General features: G+C 45.3%; 1 protein-coding gene across 7 annotated transcripts in view; it reads left to right on the top strand.

Annotated features, from left to right (window-relative positions):
- Positions 1-7,290, top strand: part of C10H1orf159 (chromosome 10 C1orf159 homolog) — a 122,563-nt gene extending 115,273 nt beyond the window's left edge. For all 7 annotated transcript variants that reach the window (XM_063943151.1, XM_063943154.1, XM_063943148.1 and 4 more), the window contains 5 exons: positions 1,353-1,418; positions 2,559-2,693; positions 4,524-4,549; positions 5,896-5,926; positions 6,789-7,290. In XM_063943151.1, coding sequence (XP_063799221.1) covers positions 1,353-1,418; positions 2,559-2,693; positions 4,524-4,549; positions 5,896-5,926; positions 6,789-6,886 — 356 coding nt within the window. In that variant the 3' untranslated portion in view covers positions 6,887-7,290. The remainder of the gene's footprint in view (positions 1-1,352; positions 1,419-2,558; positions 2,694-4,523; positions 4,550-5,895; positions 5,927-6,788) is intronic.
- Positions 7,291-22,240: the final 14,950 nt, after the last annotated feature.

Here is a 22,240-nt window from a genome sequence, read left to right as displayed (position 1 = left end):
GCCCGACCGCCGGCTTACTGACAGTGTGGCGAGCGCAAATGAGTCCCTTGCGGGCTCGCCACGCTACGGGCACGGTGGCGCGCTACCACGCTATTTTATTCTCCCTCGTGGGGGTCCACGACCCCCCTGGAGGGAGAATAAGTGTCTGTATGCCGACTGTCGGGATTCCGGCGCCGGTATACTGTGCGCCGGGATCCCGTCAGTCGGCATACTGAAGACCACCCCTTTAAAACGTGAGGCATTCTCACCAGGTTCTCTCTGGTGACTGCAAGTCGTAGGGTATTCATTTACCCCTCAGTCAGGCACCTGGGATGATCTGCTTCTGCTTGTCCTTATCCCAAGTGGAGATGCAGGATTTTTCTATTTGTTCAGGAACCAGTGTCTAATTTCCCTTCTGTAATAGGTGACCAGTGGATGATCTGGAATTTCTGCTTTGCAGAAATAGACAAGGGTTAAAAAAAGACATTAAAGGCTATTGGTGACAACGTAACATACATTGCGTAACCCTTACCTATCATCAAGAAGTTTACGCATTTATACAAACATTCTTCCAAAATAAATGAAAATGTTACAGGATCCCAGGAGAGGACTGTACTTGCCGCTGGAACACTTTCTCAGTCTTGTAAAGTTTTCAAACAAACTTCCATGATATGGATCATTTCATTAGTTTGGATAATGAGGGTGTTTCCCATAGAATCCATGCTCCTGGTGTATAACTGAATTAGTCACCCCAAGCACTGTCTGCTTTTGTTCTTGCTGCTAGGGACCATTTGAGCCTAGTATATAGTGAGTTTGGGCGTTTACGTGTCTGTAATTTATTTTTTGTGTTTTTTTTTTGTTTGTTTTTCCATCGTCCAGAATCAGGGCTAAAGGTGGCCATACATTGTGCAATAATCAGCCCAGTCAATAGACTATCAGCTGGTCAGCCCATCATTGCACAGTGTATGGCTGTGACTAGCAGTATTCGGTCTGTCGGGCATACAGCGTATAAATTTAATATTCCACTTACAAAATGGCGACTTGCTGTACGTATGTACAGGGCACATTTTTGAGCATACAGCGATACAACCAAGAAATCTCATAGGGTGCTCTTTGTGCCCTTGGCAGTAAGGTTTGGATCTCGGTGGCTTACAAATGGATTTGTTTGAATGAGACCTAACCTTTTATCTGCTATATGTGCTAAGCCCAGATATGCCATTTTTTCCTGCACGCTGTAACCGCAGTTATCCGGATGGACGTGTTAAATTAAGCTTGAATAATTCTAACTTTCACTCATTTTGATGCTGCCCTTTATAGAAGTTGTTTATTTGTGTTCTGATGCATTCATTGTTGATGTTTTAATTGTTTGTTAGTTACCGCTGACGCATTGGAAATCCACACCAATATCAGCATAACCCCATCTGTTCCTCATCACTTAAGTAAGTATGAAAGTTCTATATTGTATTCACTTTCTTGCTGAATTACCAGTAATGACTTAGGGCCTGATGCACAGATGGTGAGAGATCTGCACGTGCTCAGGCTCAGTCCTGCAGGTCCTCCTCTGCGAGATCGGGCAGAGATGCCCTGGCCGTTCGGGTACTGGCACAGGCATATTTTTCATCCCTGCTGTGTCCAAAGACTCAGTCAAAATGCTAATAGCATCCACCATTGAGTTACCCCTTAGTATATATTGGAGCATTGGGTTTTTGTAGCCGAGATGGTCCTGTAGAACAAATGGGGAGATATATGAAGCAGTGAGCTAGTGGAGAAATTGCCCATGGCAACCAATCTGCATTGAAGTAACGTTTTATCAAGTGCATTCCATAAAATTATACGTAGCTGCTGATTGGTTGCCATGTGCAACTTCTATACTGGCTCAGTGACTGGAATAAAAGCTGCCGTGTTGAGGCTTCCTCTTACCAGAGAACAATTCTGGGAACCGTAAAGTCGTGTTCTCGGCTGTGTTTTGTGGTGAGGATGCTGATGGCTGCTACACAGTGCCCAGCACAAAGCATCGGTCTGTGGCCTTAGCTTACCTGTGCAGAATTATGATCAGCCAAGACCAATGCACTTATCATTTTGTGATAAGCTAATCACACACATGAACAGTGTAAGTGTGAAGAAAGTAATGTGTGTGTACACGCTGTGACTCCGTGTGTACCTGGAAAGGTGAGAGCCCAATGTATTATTACTGCTTTTCTACTTGGCTTCATTTGGAGATGTTGGAATTTTTTCTGAGCTTAATAAGACGTGGCTTTCCTTGCACACAACAAAACAAATCCCATTTACATCTTCAAAATTGTGTTTTGTTCATGCCCATTTTGTGTAATTCTTCTAAGTTTGCATTTTCATGAAATTTTATAGTAATTGTAACAGTCGGCTGAGCCTGCTGTGTGATGGTAGGGGTAAGACTAGGAACACTTCATGCTGACGCACGCCGTCCTGAGGAGGCACGAACTTGCCACCATGTATTAAATGCTCTCGTCCTCCTCCAGGAAGAGAAAAATAAATGTTTACTTTATTGCGGGTTGTTACCATTCTGCATTATGTGTACGCATTCTGTTAATGGCTATTTACAGGTAATCCTGGGATAGCTGCGTCTCTCCTGCTGGGAACACTCTTCATCGGCCTTTTCCTCGTCCTTTCTGTGGCCTTGTTCTTTTACCTCAAGCGCTCACACATGCTGCCGGAAATCTTCTACCGGCGGAATAGAGGTACTCTTCACATATCCTTATAGTGCTAATTATATGTTACAAGACCACATGAGGGATGTGTATATTTGCCTGTATGGAGAGTTGTAAGCACTTGGTGCTAACAGCCCTCATCAATGTCCTCACTTGTAGCAACCATAAATTCAGGGTCTGATTTAGGAATCAGGGCACAACAGTAATGGCCACCCCCCTCTGTTTATTTTTATTATTTTAATTGTTTGGTTAGAAGCCCTCATTATGCATTATATTAATAATAAATAAGCGATGAATGGTAACATTTTAATTATGTATACATATTTACTAAGTAGGACAGGGGAAGTCTGCATGTCCTACCCACTTACACTCCTCTCAAGGTGGTGTATGGTACAGGCGAGTACAATACTGAAACAAGCAGCCTGGTGCTGCCCACCAACAAGTGACCCATAGACCTGTGTCTGATAGGAGATTCCCCTCTGTCTATTAGGTGAAAACATGCTTACACTCCTGTCTAAGGACCTTACTCAGCATAGATTGCAATAGCGAACAGCTTTGCAAATGCAATCCATAGCAATGCAGGAGCAGGTGTATAGACACCTCTTTGCTGCATTTGCGATCACAGCGCGGTGACCGCATTGCAGCCTGGAATCAAACATCACGATGGCAGGCTGAGTAAGCCTCAGCATACTCAAGCTTGTCACTGCAGGGCAGTTTGCGAGGCCAAGGAAACTGCGTCTCGCGGCGCAGTCCTTGACCCTGCCACTCCCAGAAATGTGATCGCAGGACCTGTTCTGCACAAAATTGGTTAACTGCACAGGTGATCGCTTATGCGATCCATCCTGAATAACACCCTAAGTCTGCACAGCCCGCATTTGCAGTAACACACCCTAACTGAGCTCTACCTAGATAGGATTGCCAGGTTACAGCCCATTTACAGTATGTCTCTTCAGTCATCCTTGTTACTGGAGATGCTTTAGCAATGCACACAGCTCTGCATCGCCTTGGTTATGGAGCATGCATAGTGTAAAAACAGGCAAGATAAGCCCCACAAACAGGTGCACGTTATCTCCTCATCAGGCCTTAGCTTGTAATACGTCAAGTGATGCAGTGTCATGCTTTCCCTCTGTTTTGTTTTGTTGTTTTTTTAGGGTGGGGAGTGTTTTTGTGGTGGTATATTATTTTTTTTATTTTTTTATTTTTCCTTATTTGACTTGAGCAACACCATTTTGATCCTGTGTTATCAGCCTGTTAGTAAATGCAGACCGTAAAATAGAATACAATACACTTTGGCTCATTCTCATCTGATAAATACAAGGGATCCCTCTGAAATTGTGATAGTAAATACAAATTGAACAGTCATGGTTCATAGGGGGCAGTTCAGCTGTTTGAGAGAATTATCTCCCATCTAAAGTGGTTGGGAACTAATTCATTTGTTTGCACAATCAGCCCTGCCCTGTTTATAGGGGCCATATTCCCACATATGAGTGCACGGTATTGGGATTAGCTGCGTGAAGCAGCTTCTCCCATGCAAAGTGCTGGGCAGGCATCCGTTATGGTGCAAACTGTACTCACTCCCAGACCCAAAGTTCTACTTTAAGTACAGCCTCGGGGTTGATTGCCCAAAACAAATGAATTAGTTCCCGGCCGCTTTAGATGGGTGCTAATTTTCTCAAAAATCTAATCTCTCCATAGAGTCCAAAATTGGATTTCTAGATTTCCTATGAACAAGCTAAAATGTAAACTTCAGAAATTTCTGCCAGAAACTATATTCCATGTGTATATTTAGAGTATACATCAGTATTTACCAACAGGATCTATAAATGTTTTAAAAAGTGACCTTTTTTTTATTTTCTTCAGCATCAATCTTTGAGCCTAGTGAAATGGTAAGATGGCACACTTATCTCTATTACCTATTTTCTGTAAATAGTGTCTCGTGCCTCAGTCTCTCTCTCTCTCTCTCTCTCTCTCTCTCTCTCTCTCTCTCTCTCTCTCTCTCTCTCTCTCTCTCTCTCTCTCTCTCTCTCTCTCTCTCTCTCTCTCTCTCTCTCTCAGGAACACATCAGGAGTTGTCAGGAGCAAAAGCCTCCTCTTAGTAAATGTAGCCTATTGCGGCATATACACTGTGCAACAGCCGGTATTGACTATGGGGCTAATTCAGACCTGATCGGTGCTGTGCGTTTTCGCACAGCAGCGATCAGGCCTGAACTGCGCATGCCAGACAGCAGACGGCTGTCTTAGCCCTGCGATCACCTCTGCCCGATTGACGGGCAGAGGCGGTCGCAGGTCGGGAGGGGGTGGGCCGGCTGTGTTTAGGGGGCGTGGCCCAGGCAACGCAGGCGTGCCCGGACCGTTGGGGGGCGCAGCGGCTGTGTGACGTCACACGCATTCGCTGCAACGAGTAGCTCCCTCCCAGCGCGCAGGAGCTGCGATGGCTGGGAGCTACTCTTCCAGTACAAAAGCATCACCGCCGTGCAATGCTTTTGTATTGGTAGAGTACGGGACAGACATGGGGGGCGAACTAGCCCTGTGCTGGGCGTCCCCCCGCATGTCAGGGTGGCTGATCGTAGATGTGCTAAATTTAGCACATCTACGATCAGGTCTGAATCACCCCCTATGTTGTGTCCGGAGGCATTAACCTCCAATATAGTCAGTATCTGCACTGCCTGCACACTATATTTTTCCTTGTGAGGCCGATCTCGCGAGACTACGTATCAGCATTGCAAGGTGTTTCCACACGGTGCTATATGGACTATATAGTATGTGTGTAGGCCCCTTTTAGTGGTAATACCCGATAGAATGCAAACACTCTGATCTTACATTAGGAGACTGCTTGGGATCAGTATGACATGCCGGCTGTCGGGATACCGGCATTCAGGAGACAGATGCCGGGATACCGGCGACAAGCCCAGCGTGTTCCCTCACGGGCTCTCTGCGCTTGCCATGCTATGAGCCCGGTGGCGACCTTTGGTCGCCACAGGGTTATATTCCCCCTCCGACCGCCCTTATTTCACCGGGTGTTAAGATTCCGGCGTTTATATCCTGACAGCTGGTAAATTGGCTGCCTCCTGACTGCTCAGATCCACATAAGCAGCCATCTGCTCTTCAGACTACAGTATAACGAGATATGTCTTGGAGTAGATAAGATATTTGGCGTCTGCAACTGCTGCTGATTGTAGTTGTGTACCATATGCTCCTATTCTATTTTTATTAATTATCATTTTTTTTCTAGGCATCAATGATTCCCGATCAGAGCTCCTCAGGTAACTCAGCCTTAGTGTGTATAAATAAAGCTGCATAATGTTCATGGCTGCAACTTTTTAAAGAATAATTCCACCCTAAATGTGTAGTTGTGTTTAGCAAAGAATCACAAGGTATTCCCCATCCCAAAAGCTTACTACCTGGGGTGCAGTAAATACTAGATTTGGTGGGTCTCCCTGCACTCGCTGCCCTTCTGGTTCCTGTACACACCCTCTGACACATCCTATGACCGTGGTTCACAACAGGCATCTCTGTACACCAACAACACACTTCCTCTGAGGAGATTGGCATGAGTGTGCAGGACACCTGACCTGTGGAACTTCCTGAATGACAGGTGCCACTTTCTGAATGTGATATTTCATCCAATACTTACTTTTCCATTTTGGGGGGAGTTGACCTTAAGTTCTACTAGGTCAGTGCACCAGTGTTTGCTGCTAGCAGCCTGTACAGTATTTCCATAGTAGAGCAACCTGCAAACCAGTAGCACAAGGTAATTTTGTGTGATTGTTTTAGATCATCTTGGCTGAACAGTTTCTCATGTGTTGTAACAAAATGAGGTTATACTACCAAGTACACCTAAGATACACTGAGCCGCTGCAGTCTGGTTACCCTCCTGGTCCCTAACAAACTTACCAATGACCAGACCTCCAACTGTGTGGCTAGTTATTGTTGTAGAGCTTTGCAAAATGAACTTTTACCTGGTATGCAAAACCGTTTTAGTTCAGGTATTTTTGCTATATTTAACTTTGCAGTGCACATGCTTTGATAAGTATTAATGTCCTTCACTGTGACTGCTCACTTTTGTTTTTGTGTCACCTCTATGTATATTACGTCAGTGCTTCAAGACTAATCTTGTTCTTTCAGTTCGGAAGCAGAGATATGTCAGACGTGAACGGACGCACAAAGCACCTGCCCCAGTGCTGCTGGATGCATCAGCAAATACCAAAGTCAGCAACATTTAATCGTCTGAGCAGCGCAAAGTGGACAGGTCTCGCTGTGCCGCAGCATCCAGAAGCAGAATGGTGTGGACGCGTTGGGGGGATGACATGTGGAGCATAGAATCCTTTCTGAAGGTTTGGAAGGGCTGGTGTCTCGCCCACAGAGCAAGAGATTGGCCCAGTTTAAGCCTCTGGCTGACATTCACACGTTGACTGTGCAATTTTGTGAAGTGGTTTCATAGAAAGACTAAGAATACTTCACTCCTCACTGATTAGGAACCTGAGGAATATGCATTTTTGGAAAATGTTGCTGTTAAACCATCTTAGTTGTCAATGAATTTCTATGTAAAATAGGCAGTTTTTTAATATGAAGGATTTTTTTTTTTTTATATACACACTTCAATTGCATTAATAAATGAAGGAAAGGATTTTTATTTTATTTTTAATTTTTTTAAGGATGATAACCTACAGAGTATAAGGGATATTCAATATGGCCCGTGCTGGCGGGTGATAAGTCTCGCTGCCGGGGGGTATTTAATTGGCCCCGATATGCCGACGACCGCCCCGTACACACACAGCGACGCGCCAATATATCGTTAGATAAATTGGCCGTCGGCTGTGCTGCGCAGCCGACGCGATACGTCTGTGAACGACGGAGTTCACAGACGTATCGCCCATACACACTGGCCGACGGTCCCGCGATGGGGGAGAAGAATGTCCCATCCTCTTGAAGGGTTAATGGTCCTGTTCCCCGCTGACAGGACACTGAGCTCCTGAGGGAACTATTCGCAATCTCGCAATCCCCACCACGGCGAGCGTACATTCCCGCAGCACGCCGCCATCCCTAACAGAGCCAGAAAAAGAAGAGTGGTGAGTACTAAGCTGGCGTCCCGACTAGCGGGTCGCCGGCCATTATGGTGGCATGAGGGTACGGAGACGCGCGGCTTCTAAACGGGGTGGAATGTGTCTCCAGACACAGTACACAGCTGCGTTTCAGTACACTGTACACAGTACCCACACTGGCAAAAATAGCCTTAAAAACGGTTTTCTCTCTATTTTAAGCACCATATTACCTCAGCCAGTATAAAAAAAAAGTGGGAAGACTGCGTGCCATTGAAGGGGCGGGCCTTCACTATGAAAGGATCCAGCAGCTGACCAGTGCCATTTTCCCTCTGCAGTGGACACAGACGCTGACTGACAGGGATGCGCAGCTCCTCCGGAGAGACTCCAGATAACCTCAGCTGTACCAGGGGGTCATAGCAGGGGGGGGAGCGATTTTTAGAGTACCAAGTCCCCTATCAGGGTACTTAGTCTGCGACCCAGCTAAGCATGGCATTAGCGAAAAAGGGCGCAGTGGGGGCTGGCTCCAAATAACTGTGTCTCCCTGAAGGGCTTTTTGTGGGTTACTTGTGCTTAACCTTTTTCGTGTGTGTGCGTGCGCGCGCTCTGTCACATATATATTATGTCAGGCAGGGTGTGTTTCTTGTACAGGAGAGTGTTCCTCTTCACCAGGGGGCTCACTACTGGGTACTCAGGGCAGTGCACCTTCACAGAATAGAGGGGCTGAACCGGATTGGGTTACTTCCCTTTAAGGGAATGATCTCAAATATTTCTACAAAGCTATCCTGCAATGAGAAAGAGATGCAATACTTAAGACAGACTCTGGATGAGTTTATGAATAGAGACTCAGTCCCCAAACCAGCATCCTCAGTCCCCTCCCATTTGTCCGCAAAAACTATCTCTGGCCCATATCCTGCAGTCCGACGCTGACGGGTCAGATATGGAGGAGGGTGAGGTGGACTTGGAGGGGGGGAATGCTACTCTGTCACAGGGAATAGAGGGGCAGATGTATTAACCTGGAGAAGGCATAAGGAAGTGATAAACCAGTGATATATGTGCAAGGTGATAAAGGCACCAGCCAATCAGCTCCAATATGTAAATTAACAGGATCTGATTGGCTGGTGCCTTTATCACCCTGCACATATCACTGGTTTATCACTTCCTTATGCCTTCTCCAGGTTAATACATCTGCTCCAGAGGCTCTTATAGAGGATATCAGAGATGTTCTGCAGATTCTTGATAAGATGTCAGAGGAGTGTGAGGAATCTTATTTAAATGTAAAAAAGAAGTCCTCAGTTACTTTTCCTGCGTCAAAGGAATTGAATACCCTGTTTGAAGAACCATGGGTTACTCCTGATAGGAAATTTCAAATCCCTAAACGGTTGCTCTCATCTTTTCCTTTTCCCCTAGAGGATAGGAAAAATTGGGAAAATTCACCGATAGTGGACGCATCAGTCTCTAGGCTGTAACATAAAATTGTTTTGCCTGTCCCTGGTGCAGCCTTCCTAAAAGATATGGCTGATCGTAAAATTGAGACTACACAGCTGCTGGGGTGGCCCAAAGACCCACTAATGCATGTGCGTGGATCACAAAAGCCATTGCTAAATGGTCAGGTAACTTATACCGCTTTCACATCGCAAACCCTGCTTTTGAAATGGTTCTTTAAATGGTTCTTAAAACGGGTTTGAGCAGTTAAACCCCCTTCACATCGCATGTTGTAACTGGTATATTACCGTTTTGGTACCTTTCACACTGAACCCGTTTCTCCCATAGAAAACAGTGGTCATTTTAAATTGACTTTTCTGACCCACACATTATTAATAATTATTAATAATTTGGCTAGTCGTACGATGGAACCCTGCAGCTTTAAGCATCTTTACCATGTTTTTGTAGATTACTGCATTCTTCACTGTCCCAGTGATTTGTCTAGCAATTTCTTCATCCCCTCTCATCCTGAGCAGCTCCCTAACCTCCTCATCACTCCAATTTGCCATTTAAAACTGTATTCTGTATAATAAAATGCTTCTTCACTCTCGTGTGTTTCCTCCAGTTTATTTCCTGCTTCTGCCTGGTGACATCACGCATGGAGACAGCCTATCACCTTCTGTGGTTTGGAAATACCGTTTCTGAGCCTTTCACATTGCACAATGAAACTGGTCTGAACCGTGTAGGACCCTGCTTTTTAACAGTTTTAAAATACCAGTAATCTGTAACCAGTAAATTCAAAGTGGCCCTTTCAAACCGCAGCTAGAACCGTTTTGGAAGGTAAAAAATGGCAATTTACTGGGTTATAGCTGCGGTGTGAAAGGGGTATTAATTGATGGGTTAAATTCCTTATCTAGGGGGGATGTTTTACTCCTGCAGCATATACAGGACTCTGCAGACTTTATGGTTGAGGCCATAAAAGAGATTGGTTTTCTTAATGCACACCACCGCTATGGCAGTGTCAGCACGCAGGGGCTTGTGGCTACGGCAGTGGACTGCTGATGCGGACTCCATGGAAGGCCTGCCATTCACAGGAGAGGCCTTGTTTGGAGACTAACTAGACAAATGGATCTCCAAAGCTACTGTGGGTAAGTCTACATATCTTCCTTCCGCAGCTCTCCCAACCAGGAAAGCTTTTTCAGATTAAAATTTAAAGTCCTTTCGGACGGCTAAGTTTAAGGGAAAATCCAGAGGCGCTTCTACGTCTTTCAGAGGTGCAAGAGGTAAACCATGCAAACCAGCAACGGCAGGTGCTCAGGAACAGAGCACAGGCTCTGCTTCCTCAAAGCCTTTAGCATGACTGTGGACCGCGAGGCCTGGAGGGCTGTCAGGTGGGAGCCCGACTAAAATTCTGCAGTCACATCTGGTCAAGTTCGTGCCAGGATCCTTGGGTCATAGATCTTATTTCCCAGGGATACAGACTGGAGGTCCAAGACCTCCCACCTCACAGATTCTTCAAATCAGGCTTACCAGCTTCACAACTTTACAGCAGGCCATCCAAAAACTGGTACAGGCTCAAGTCATTGTCCCAGTTCCACCTCATCTGCACAACAAGGGGTACTATTCCAACTTGTTTGTAGTACCGAAACCGGACGGTTTGGTACAACCATCCGTTCTTAAGTGTTCAAGTTCAGGATGGAGTCTCTGCATGCGGTGATCAGGTATGGCGGAAGGGGAATTCCTTATGTCTCCGGAATGTGAAGGTATCGCATCCTTGATATCTAATCTGGCCGCCTCATCAGGCTCATCTACGGTTTGCACTTCAGGACTGTCACTACCAGTTCCAGGCCCTGCCATTTGGTCTCTCCACGGCACCGAGGGTATTCACCAAAGTGATGGCAGAGATGATGTTTCTCCTTCACAAGCAGGGAGTGAACATAATTCCGTACCTGGATGATGATCTGATAAAGGTGCCATCCAGGGAGAGGTTGCTGGACAGCATTGGCCTCTCAACCAAACTTCTCCAGGATCACGGGTGGATTCTGACCCTTCCGAAATCTCACCTAGAGCCAACACTGAGGCTCCCATTCCTGGGAATGATACTGGACACGGAGTCGTAGAAAGTGTTCCTTCCGTTGGAAAAGGCATTGGTAATCCAGTCGATGTTTCGGGATGTCCTGAAGCCAACCCGAATATCAGTGCATCTGTGCATTTGACTTCTGGGGAAAATGGTGGCCTCTTACAAGGCACTTCAATACGGGAGGTTTCACGCAAGACCCTTCCAGCTCGATCTGTTGGACAAATGGTTCGGATCGCACCTTCACATGCACCAGAGAATCTGTCTATTGCCAAAAGCCAGGATCTGCCTTCTGTGGTGGCTACAGATTTCTCACCTCATCAAGGGTCTGAGGTTCGGAATTCAGGACTGGATCCTGTTAACCACGAAGGCAAGCCTCAGAGATTGGGGAGCAGTCACCCAGGGGGGTGCAGTTTCCAGGAAGATGGTCAAGTCAGGAAGTTACCCTTCCAATCAACATTCTGGAACTCAGGGCCATATACAACGCCCTTTTGCAGGCCTCTTATTTTCTTCAGGATCGAGCCATTCAGGTCCAGTCGGACAATGTGATGGCAGTGACGTACATAAACCGACAGCGCGAAGCGAAAAGCAGAGCAGCAATGTCAGAGGTGCCGAGAATTCTCCTCTGGGCAGAAAAAAAACGCTGTGGCGTTGTCGGCGGTCTTCATTCCGGGAGTAGACAACTGCGAAGCAGACTTCCTCAGCAGACACGATCTGCACCCGGGGGAGTGAGGCCTTCACCCGGAGGTGTTCAGGTGCTTGACACGTCGGTGGGGCTATCCACACATCGACATGATGGCCTCTCTTCTCAACAAGAAGCTCAAGCGGTATTCCAGGTCGAGAGACCCACAGGAAGTGGCGGTGGCTGCTTTGACGACTCCATGGGTCTATCAGATGGTGTACGTGTTTCCTCCCCTTCCTCTGATCCCAAGAATGCTGAAAAGAATAAAAAAGAAAAGGTCAAGCAATTCTCATTGGTCCCGACTGGCCAAGATGGGCCTGGTACACGGACCTCCTGGAGATGCTCCTCGAAAATCCTTGGCCTCTACCTCATTGTGAGGATCTTCGGCAACAGGGCCCATTTGTCTATCTGGACTTACCACTGCTACGTTTGATGGCATGGAAGTTGAATGGCTGATTCTAGTCAGAAGAGGGATCCCTTACAAAGTTTTCCCAACAATGATCCAAGCTAGGAAGGGGGTAATGTCTTATTACCTCTGTATTTGGAAGAAATATGTCTCTTGGTGTGAGGGCAGAAAATATTCTGCTGTGGGATTTCCCTTGGAACGTTTCCTGCTTTCTCTGCAGGCAGGAGTGGATGTGGGCCTACGTCTGGGCTCCATAAAGGTCCAGATTTCGGCCTTGTCCATTTTCTTTCAAAAACAATTGGTTTCTCCTTGGATCTCAAATTGGTGCTACAGTTCCTCTAATCGGACTGGTTTGAACCGTTACAGGAGGTTGACGTAAAGTACCTTACGTGGAAGACCGTCACACTGTTGGCCTTGGCTTCAGCAAGACGTGTGTCGAAGCTAGGGGCATGGTCTCACAAGGGTCCCTACTTAATTTTTCATGAGGACAGAGCTGAACTCAGAACTCGTCAGCAATTTCTTCCTAAGGTGGTGTCCACGTTTCACATCAACCAACCTATTGTGGTTCCGGCTATTACGGACATCTCTGCTACTTAATGGGCTTAACGTAATGGGCTGTTTCAGAATGTAGCCACCTACCTTGACACATTGCTGCAACCATGTATTGTAAACAAGAATAGATATTTACTTGATACGACTTCTTTCATTAATCATTTACAAAAGTTAGGGAATATCCCTTGTAACAGTGTGTTGTGCAGTATAGACATTGCAAGTCTTTATACAGTGATTCCCAATGATGCTGGGTTACTGGCAGTGCGTAAGCTAATTGAGGGAAATCCCCTATATATTGGGCCAGATGTGGACTTTGTGTTAGATTTGTTGGAAATGACCCTGACTCACAATTATTTTATATTTGATGGCAGGTTTTTCCTGCAGACAGCAGGGTGTGCGATGGGGTCCCCTGTGGCCCCGTCGTATGCGAATTCATATATGTTTGCAGCAGAGCAAGAATTTTTTTTCGATAATAGATCTATTTCTGAAGCCATTATTTTGTACTTACGGTACATAGATGACGTGTTCGTCATCTGGTCACAATCTGAGGAGAAATTGAGTAACTTCATCAACATACATAATCAGTCAGGACACCCCATCAAATTTACTTTTGATATGAGTAGGGATAGTGTTAATTTTTTGGACGTATTGGTAGAGTGTAGGAATGGTATTTTAGCTACTGACTTATACCATAAAAGTACAGATCGTAACACTTTACTTCATTTCTCAAGTTTTCACCCCCTTCCATCGAAATATGGGTTACCATACTCCGTTTTTACGAGCTGTGAGGATCTGTAGTGAGAAAGAGAATGCTGTAGCCCAGATTGATGGTATGATTATTAAATTTAGACAGAGGGGATACCCTCTTGATAAATTGTTGGAGGCCAAAAAGAAAGCCCTTAGTATGAATTGGCAATCCCTGCTATCACAGAAAGTGAAAAAAACTACTAATTCTCGCTTACCTTGGGTAAATCACTTTAACACTAAGAGTGGGGCGATTGCCAAGGCTGCTAAATCTTTATGGCCTATGATTCAGTCTGACAGGGATCTGAACCTGTCTGAGACCTCGATTATGCCCACCTATACCAGAGGAAGAAACCTTCGAGATTGGGTGGTGAAAACTGATGTTACCGGTTTATTATCCAGACAAAGTGAACAGAATACATTCTTGTCCCTACGTAAGGGTTGTTTCAGGTGCCTGAATTGCACTACGTGCAGATCACTTCTGACTGGGAGTACATTCAATCACCCCTTCAGTGGGAGGAAATATACTATTAATTTTAGACTTACGTGTACGACTAAGTTCATCATTTACCTGATCAGCTGCCCTTGCGGCCTACACTATGTCGGCAAAACTGACTGCACACTGAGGGAACGCATGGCCAACCACAAACTGGCTATCAGAAAGGCCATTTTAAATGGAACTAGCGATCAACCGGTGGCACGTCACTTTGCCTTGGCACGACATAGTATAGCATGCTTAAAATATATTATTGATCATGTACCGGCCAATGTGAGAGGGGGGGAATAGGTCACTGCGGCTATTGCAGAAGGAGTCGAAATGGATTCATGAGCTTCAAACACTGGCACCAAGGGGTCTCAATGAGACATTGGGGCTACATTGCTTTTTATAGCCAAGTTAGATTATGGTCTGTGGTAGTAGGTTAGATCGTGCATCAGAGATCAGTGTTGGATATTTCATGCTTACACTGTGATACTTCAATTTGGTTCATGCATTTAATCACTGTATCTGTGCCTGAGCTACATTTGTTTTTAATTTTATGTCATGTAATGTTATTTTCACTGTGTGTTTTACATGCTGTATTTTGTGTTGATATCAGAGTGACGCTTTTGGTATGAGGGACGGCAGGATGACGTCATCTGTGGGCGTCTGAACGCCGGGTCCACGCCGGAGCTCACCGCACATTGGGAGGGGATATAAGGTACGTGTGTTTTGTTACTGTTATAACCTGAGGACGAAGTGATTAAAGCTTCGAAACGTTGTTTCTGCAGACCTGCTGTTGTGTATTTGTATTACCGGAGTGCCGCCGACAGGACGTTATATTTGACCCGCTGCCATACGGGTTTAGGAGGGCACCGGACATTTATTCTCTAAGACTGGGAGTGCTGCCGAAATTTTTATATATATATATATATATATATATATATATATATATATATATATATATATATATATATAATAGAGAGAGAGAGACACCTTAGTACAATTTTACTGAGTCGTGCAAGTTGTCTGTCTTTGTATTTTGTGTTGTCTGTCTGCATAATGAGTAAGGCACCAGCATAAACAAAAAAGCAGTTTCACTGCCATGTCTGTAAGAATGTGTTACCGGATGGATCTGCCACATGTACAGTGTGTTTTGTGGATTCAGCTACGAATACAAGTTTGACTTCGGTTACAAAGCCGGTTTCATCCCCGGACCCTCCATGGGCTATGCTAACACAGGTTATGGCTGGATTGCAATCAGAATTGGCCGCCGCTTGACAAGAGCGGGAAGCGGCAAGATCTGAGTCTAGGGTGAGACTGCTAGAACTACCGGAAGGGGTCTCAGCCTTGCCAAAAGTCCAAGTCCACTTTGGGTAAAAGGGAGAAATTTCATTTGTCTTCTGATTTACCAGTTTCTGCTATGTTGCATTCTGACGATTCTATGCCAGACCTCTTTGTGCAAGATGACGGTGAGGAGGGCGAAGTAGACCAGCAGTCAGATAGTGACGATTTTGACAGCCTGGGCATTGATAATCTCATCAGAGCGGTGCGTCAGTCTCTGAAGTTTACAGAAACTGAGGAGCCTCTGACAAATGATGAGGTCGTCTTTACTAAACGACAGAGAACTCCAATGTGTTTTCCTGTTTCGGAATCTCTTAATAAGATGTTACTAGAAACACGAAAGAATCCGGATAAACGGTTTTCTATACCTCGCAGATTTAAGTCTAGTTACCCGTTTCCAGAGTCTGTGACAGCTACATGGGAGAATCCGCCATTGGTGGATTCGTCTGTGTCTAAACTTACAAAGAAATTAACCATACCAGTACCAACTGCTACTACGCTTAAAGACCCTTCGGACCGTAAAATAGAAGCTATGCTAAAGTCCATGTATACAGCAGCAGGAGTGTTGTTTAGACCTGGGTTGGTTGGCATTTGGGTAACTAAGGCGTTAATAGTATGGATAACAGAACTCAAGTCTGCCTTAAGTGACGATCACCTTATACTTCTCGCTGATCAAATCTGGGAAGCTGCTGATTATCTATGTACAGCTTCTACTGACGTCTGTCAGCTCACTTCTCGCCTTCCATCCTCGCTAGTTACAGCACGACTAGCACTCTGGCTGCGGTCTTGGCAAGCGGAGGTCAAAAAAGGTATAGAGGCGTTACCTTACGGTGGCGAGAAGTTGTTTGGTCCTGAATTGGACAAATGGATTTCTGAGGCCACGGGAGGAAAGTTTGTTTTCTTACCATTGCCTCCAACAGTACCTAGACGAAGATACTCTGGACCTGCGTTCAAATCCTTTAGACCACAGTCCTTTCGCGGGCATGGCAGTGGAACAGCCACGCCTGGTAGACGAGGTCGAGGACGTGGTTTCCAACAAACCAACACCAGTCGTCAGGACGCTAAGGTCACTGACAAGCCAGTGGCATGACAGGCTCTCAGACCATCTCGGATCTCCAATTGTGGGAGCACGCCTTCAGACGTTCCAGTTGGCATGGCTCCAGACGTCCACAGATGGGTGAATCCGCAATTTAGTGTTAAAAGGTTACAAAATAGAGTTCGAATGTCTCCCGCCACTGCGGTTTTTCAAGACAGGACTGCCTGTGTCGGACGACAAGAGGGCGGTTCTGCAAATTGCCATTCAGTCTTGGCTGGATGCAGCAGTTTTGATTCCGGTCCCTGTACACCAACAAGGTCAGGGTTATTATTCCAGTCTGTTTGTGGTACCAAAGCCGGATGGCTCGGTCAGGCCAATATTGAACTTAAAGGGTCTCAATCAGTACGTCACTTACTACAGATTCAAGATGGAATCTCTGCAGTCAGTAATTGCAGGTTTAGAGCCACAGGAATTCATGATTGCACTGGATCTCAAGGATGCTTACTTACACATTCCGATTTGGCCACCTCATCATAGGTTCTTGCGGTTTGCAATACGGCAGAACCATTATCAGTTTCAGGCTCTACCGTTTGGCCTCTCGTCAGCGCCTCGGGTATTCACCAAGGTGATGTCTGTGATGATAGCTCATCTCAGATCCCTGGGAGTGATAATAGTTCCGTACTTGGACGATTTGCTCATCAAGTCTCCGTCTCACCAGATGCTCCTCCAACATGCGTTGCTAACGTACATTGTACTGGTTCAGCACTGTTGGATTGTCAACTTCAAGAAATCGCATCTGATTCCGTCTCAACGACTTCAATTCCTAGGTATGATTCTCGATACGGTAAATCAAAGAATTTACCTACCAGAACAGAAAGTACAGGTCATTCGTCATCTGGTAAATTTAGTGCTCAAGCCACACACAGTCTCGGTACATTTGTGCATTCGCCTCTTAGGCACAATGGTGGCGGCTTTCGAAGCGCTTCAGTTCGGGAGATTTCACTCACGTCCTTTTCAACTGGATGTGCTCGTACAGTGGTCGGGCTCGCATCTGCAGATTCACCACAGGGTGAGGTTGTCGCCACGGGCCAGAGTGTCTCTACTCTGGTGGCTCAAAGTACACAATCTTACCGCAGGGAAATGGTTCGGCGCCTGGAATTGGATAATTCTAACGACGGACGCGAGTCTCAGAGGTTGGGGAGCTGTAGTTCAAAATTATCAGCTCCAGGGTCTCTGGGCGGATCACGAAAGATTGCTGTCTATAAATGTCCTGGATCTCCGGGCAATTTACAATGTGCTACGACAAGCAGTGCACATGCTTCGGTCTCAGACTGTTCAGGTGCAGTCAGACAATGCGACGGCGGTCGCATACATCAACAAACAAGGAGGAACGAGAAGCCGCATGGCAATGCGGGTAGTAGCTCGAATCCTCAATTGGGCCGAGCATCATCAAGTGATATTGTCGGCAGTGTTCATTCCGGGAATGGACAACTGGGAGGCGGATTATCTCAGCCGTCGGGATTTTCATCCAGGAGAATGGGCATTAAATCCAGAAGTGTTTCACATGTTGGTCCAGAGGTGGGGTTACCCTCAAGTGGACCTGATGGCATCTCGCCACAATCACCAAACGCCCCAGTATGTGTCCAAAACGCGAGATCCAAAGGCAGTGGCGGTGGATGCTCTCACCATCGCGTGGCCGTGCAGCCTCGTGTATCTGTTTCCGCTGCTCCCTCTGTTGCTAAAACGGATCAAAAGAGAGTTCGTCATAGTAATACTAGTGGCGCCTCATTGGCCTCGGAGAGCTTGGTTCTCGGATCTCCGCGGACTACTCACAGACGATCCTTGGCCGCTCCCACTAGGTACGGACCTGTTACAACAGGTTCCGTTCCTTTACCCCGATTTTAGCGCTGCTGCGTTTGACGGGGTGGCTGTTGAGACCGCCCTCTTAAGAAGAGAGGGCATTCTAGAATCGGTTATACCAACCATGTTACGAGCTAGGAAGCCGGTTACGGCAGCTCATTATTACAGAATTTGGCGGGTCTATATAGCTTGGTGTGAAGATCGGAAGTTTCCGACTTCATCTTTCAAGTTATCCCGCATATTGTTATTTCTACAGACAGGGTTAGATGGAGGACTGCGTTTATCTACACTAAAGGTGCAGATATCTGCGTTGTCAATTTACTTTCAAAGATGATTGGCTCTATTGCCGTCGGTACACACTTTTCTGCAAGGAGTCCTCAGAGTACAGCCTCCATTCATTCCACCTACAGCGCCATGGGACTTGAATCTGGTTTTAGATTTCTTACAGTCTTCATATTTTGAACCCTTACAACAAGTGGATATAAAGTTTCTCACTTGGAAAACAATTTTTCTACTAGCCTAAGCTTCGGCAAGGCATGTTTCAGATTTGGGTGCCTTGTCATGCAAGCCACCGTATTTAGTGTTTCATGATGACAGAGCGGAACTTCGGATGAATTCCACTTTCTTACCAAAGGTAGTATCATCATTTCATATCAATAAACCAATAGTAGTTCCTATGTTGACAGGAAATTCTGGAACCTTGGATGTGGTATGCGCATTATGCGTTTATGTATCCCGAACGTCTACAGTTCGGAAGACGGATACGTTGTTTGTTCTCTATGATGCTGCCAAGATGGGTTGGCCAGCTTCTAAGCAGACTTTATCCAGATGGATTAAACTGACCATTCGTCAGGCTTACCTTCATGCTAGGTTACAGCCGCCTACATCAGTAACAGCTCATTCCACACGTTCTGAGGTAACTTCGTGGGCAGCTGGTCGTGGGCCTTCTACGACGCAGCTTTGCCGTGCGGCTACATGGTCATCAGTGCACACGTTTGTGCGCTTTTATAAGTTTGATACGTTTGCGGCATCAGCATCTAGCTTTGGCCGCCTAGTGTTACAGGTGCCAAACAGCTCTCCCGCCCACGGGGGAAACTTTGGTACGTCCCAAGAGTACTCCAGTGACCCCTAGTGGATGAAAAAGAAAATAGGATTTTGGTACTTACCAGGTAATTCCTTTTCTTTGAATCCATAGGGGGCACTGGACGCCCACCCAGAGCAGTTTTACCTGGTTTGTGGTAAGTTCAGAGGATCTTATGGTAACACATTCTCACCGACTGGTTCAAAGTTTCAAGTTCTAGCGGTTATAGTGCCAACTGTTTAGTTGTCAGTCACGTTGTGTCAACTTTATTGTTGTCCGTTATGTTATATGTAATTCTCCATTGTCAACCTCTCTATAGCTCCTGTTCGGCTCAGTAAAAAACACTGAGGTATTCTGGGATATGGAGGGGAGGAGAGTTCTAAATTTAACTATTCAGTGCCTTGTTCCTATGGAAGCCGTCATATCCCAAGTGTACTCCAGTGCCCCCTATGGATTCAAAGAAAAGGATTTACCTGGTAAGTACCAAAATCCTATTTTTGCAAGGAGGAACAGGAGGAACACTGCCAGAGCCCTGCAAAATGACCTCCAGCAAGCCACAAATGTGCATGTGTCTACTCAAACGATCAGAAACGGACTCCATGAGGGTGGTATGAGGCCCCGACGTCCACAGGTGGGGGTTGTGCTTACAGCCCAACACCGTGCAGGACGTTTGGCATTTGCCAGAGAACACCAAGATTGGCAAATTCGCCACTGGCGCCCTGTGCTCTTCACAGATGAAAGCAGGTTCTCACTGAGCACATGTGACAGAGTCTGGAGACGCCAAGGAGAACGTTCTGCTGCCTGCAACATCCTCCAGAATGACCGGTTTGGCAGTGGGTCAGTAATGGTGTGGGGTGGTATTTCTTTGGGGGGCCGCACAGCCCTCCATGTGCTTGCCAGAGGTAGCCTGACTGCCATTAGGTACTGATATCAGATCCTCAGACCCCTTGTGAGACCATATGCTGGCGCGGTTGGCCCTGGGTTCCTCCTAATGCAAGACAATGCTAGACCTCATGTGGCTGGAGTGTGTCAGCAGTTCCTGCAAGACGAAGGCATTGATGCTATGGACTGGCCCGCCCGTTCCCCAGACCTGATTCCAATTGAGCACATCTGGGACATCATGTCTTGCTCCATCCACCAAAGCCATGTTGAACCACAGACTGTCCAGGAGTTGGTGGATGCTTTTAGTCCAGGTCTGGGAGGAGATTCCTCAGGAGACCATCCGCCACCTCATCAGGAGCATGCCCAGGCGTTGTAGGGAGGTCATACAGGCACGTGGAGGCCACACACACTACTGAGCCTCATTTTGACTTGTTTTAAGGACATTACATCAAAGTTGGATCAACCTGTAGTGTGTTTTTCCACTTTAATATTGATGGTGACTCCAAATCCAGACCTCCATGGGTTAATAAATTTGATTTCCATTGATCATTTTTGTGTGATTTTGTTGTCAGCACATTCAACTATGTAAAGAACAAAGAATATTTCATTCATTCAGAACTAGGATGTGTTATTTTAGTGTTCCCTTTATTTTTTTGAGCAGTGTGTGTGTGTGTGTGTATGTGTGTGTATGTGTGTGTATGTATGTGTGTATATATATATATATATATATATATATATATATATATATATATGTATGTATGTGTGTGTGTGTGTGTGTGTGTGTGTATATATATATATATATATATATATATGTGTGTGTGTGTGTGTGTGTGTGTGTGTATATATATATATATATATATATATATATATATATATATATATATATATATATATATATATATATATATATATAATGTGTGTGTATGTATATATATATATATATATATATATATGTGTGTGTGTGTATGTGCATGTGTGTGTGTATATATATATATATATATATATATATATATATATATATATATATATATATATATATATATATATATATATATATATATATATATATATATTATACTGTACACAGGTGTGTTGTTTTTTTGTTTTTTCTTTGTCATTCTTTAAAAGGAAATGCCCTTTCTGGGGTGGAAAATATATTCTATTTTCTCAGTAAGCTGTAATAGGATATCATTTGGCGAAAAATGCTGAAAGGTCTCTGGTAATAAAGCTATACTGTACATTAAGGGGTTAAAATAGGTGAAAGCACTCTCGCTGTGTATTTGGTTCTCCACCCCTTATCCAGAAATAACACGAGTACAGGGTAGTGAAATCATTGTTAATTAAGTACTATACTAGAACATCTGGTTCCACCCATGAACTGGCACATGATTGGCTCATTCCATAACATTGGCCATATTATCACACAAATGCATGTTAAGGCTCATGGTTCGTAAATGCTTTTCATAACATTACATTGCCACCAATGCTGCTTCACCTGTTACCCTTTTCTTCTCATTCCTGCAAAACATGCTGCAAAAATAACTGGAGTCTCCTCTACATATATATATAAAAAAAAAAAATAGAAACTGGGGATCTTCTGTATTTTACATGTGGCCTAAAGCAAGAAGAAAAATAATTGCTTAAAGCTGCCCATGCAGCAAACTGCAGAATCTACTTTGTTGTGCTTTTGGTGGTCATTCAGAGTTGTTCGCTCGCAAGCTGCTTTTAGCAGCATTGCAAACGCTAGGCCGCCGCCCTCTGGGAGTGTATCTTAGCTTAGCAGAATAGCGAACGAAAGATTAGCAGAACTGCTAATAAATAATTCCTTGCAGTTCCTGAGTAGCTCCAGACCTACTCCTAGATTGCGATCACCTCAGTCCGTTTAGTTCCTCGTTTGACATCACAAACACGCCCTGCGTTTCTCCAGCCACTCCTGCGTTTTTACCTGGCACGCCTGCGTTTTTACCTGTC

This window comes from Pseudophryne corroboree, chromosome 10 (assembly GCF_028390025.1).
Source record: "Pseudophryne corroboree isolate aPseCor3 chromosome 10, aPseCor3.hap2, whole genome shotgun sequence".
NCBI classification, from domain to species: Eukaryota; Metazoa; Chordata; class Amphibia; order Anura; family Myobatrachidae; genus Pseudophryne; species Pseudophryne corroboree.
This window is presented reverse-complemented; position numbering and strand designations above follow the sequence as displayed.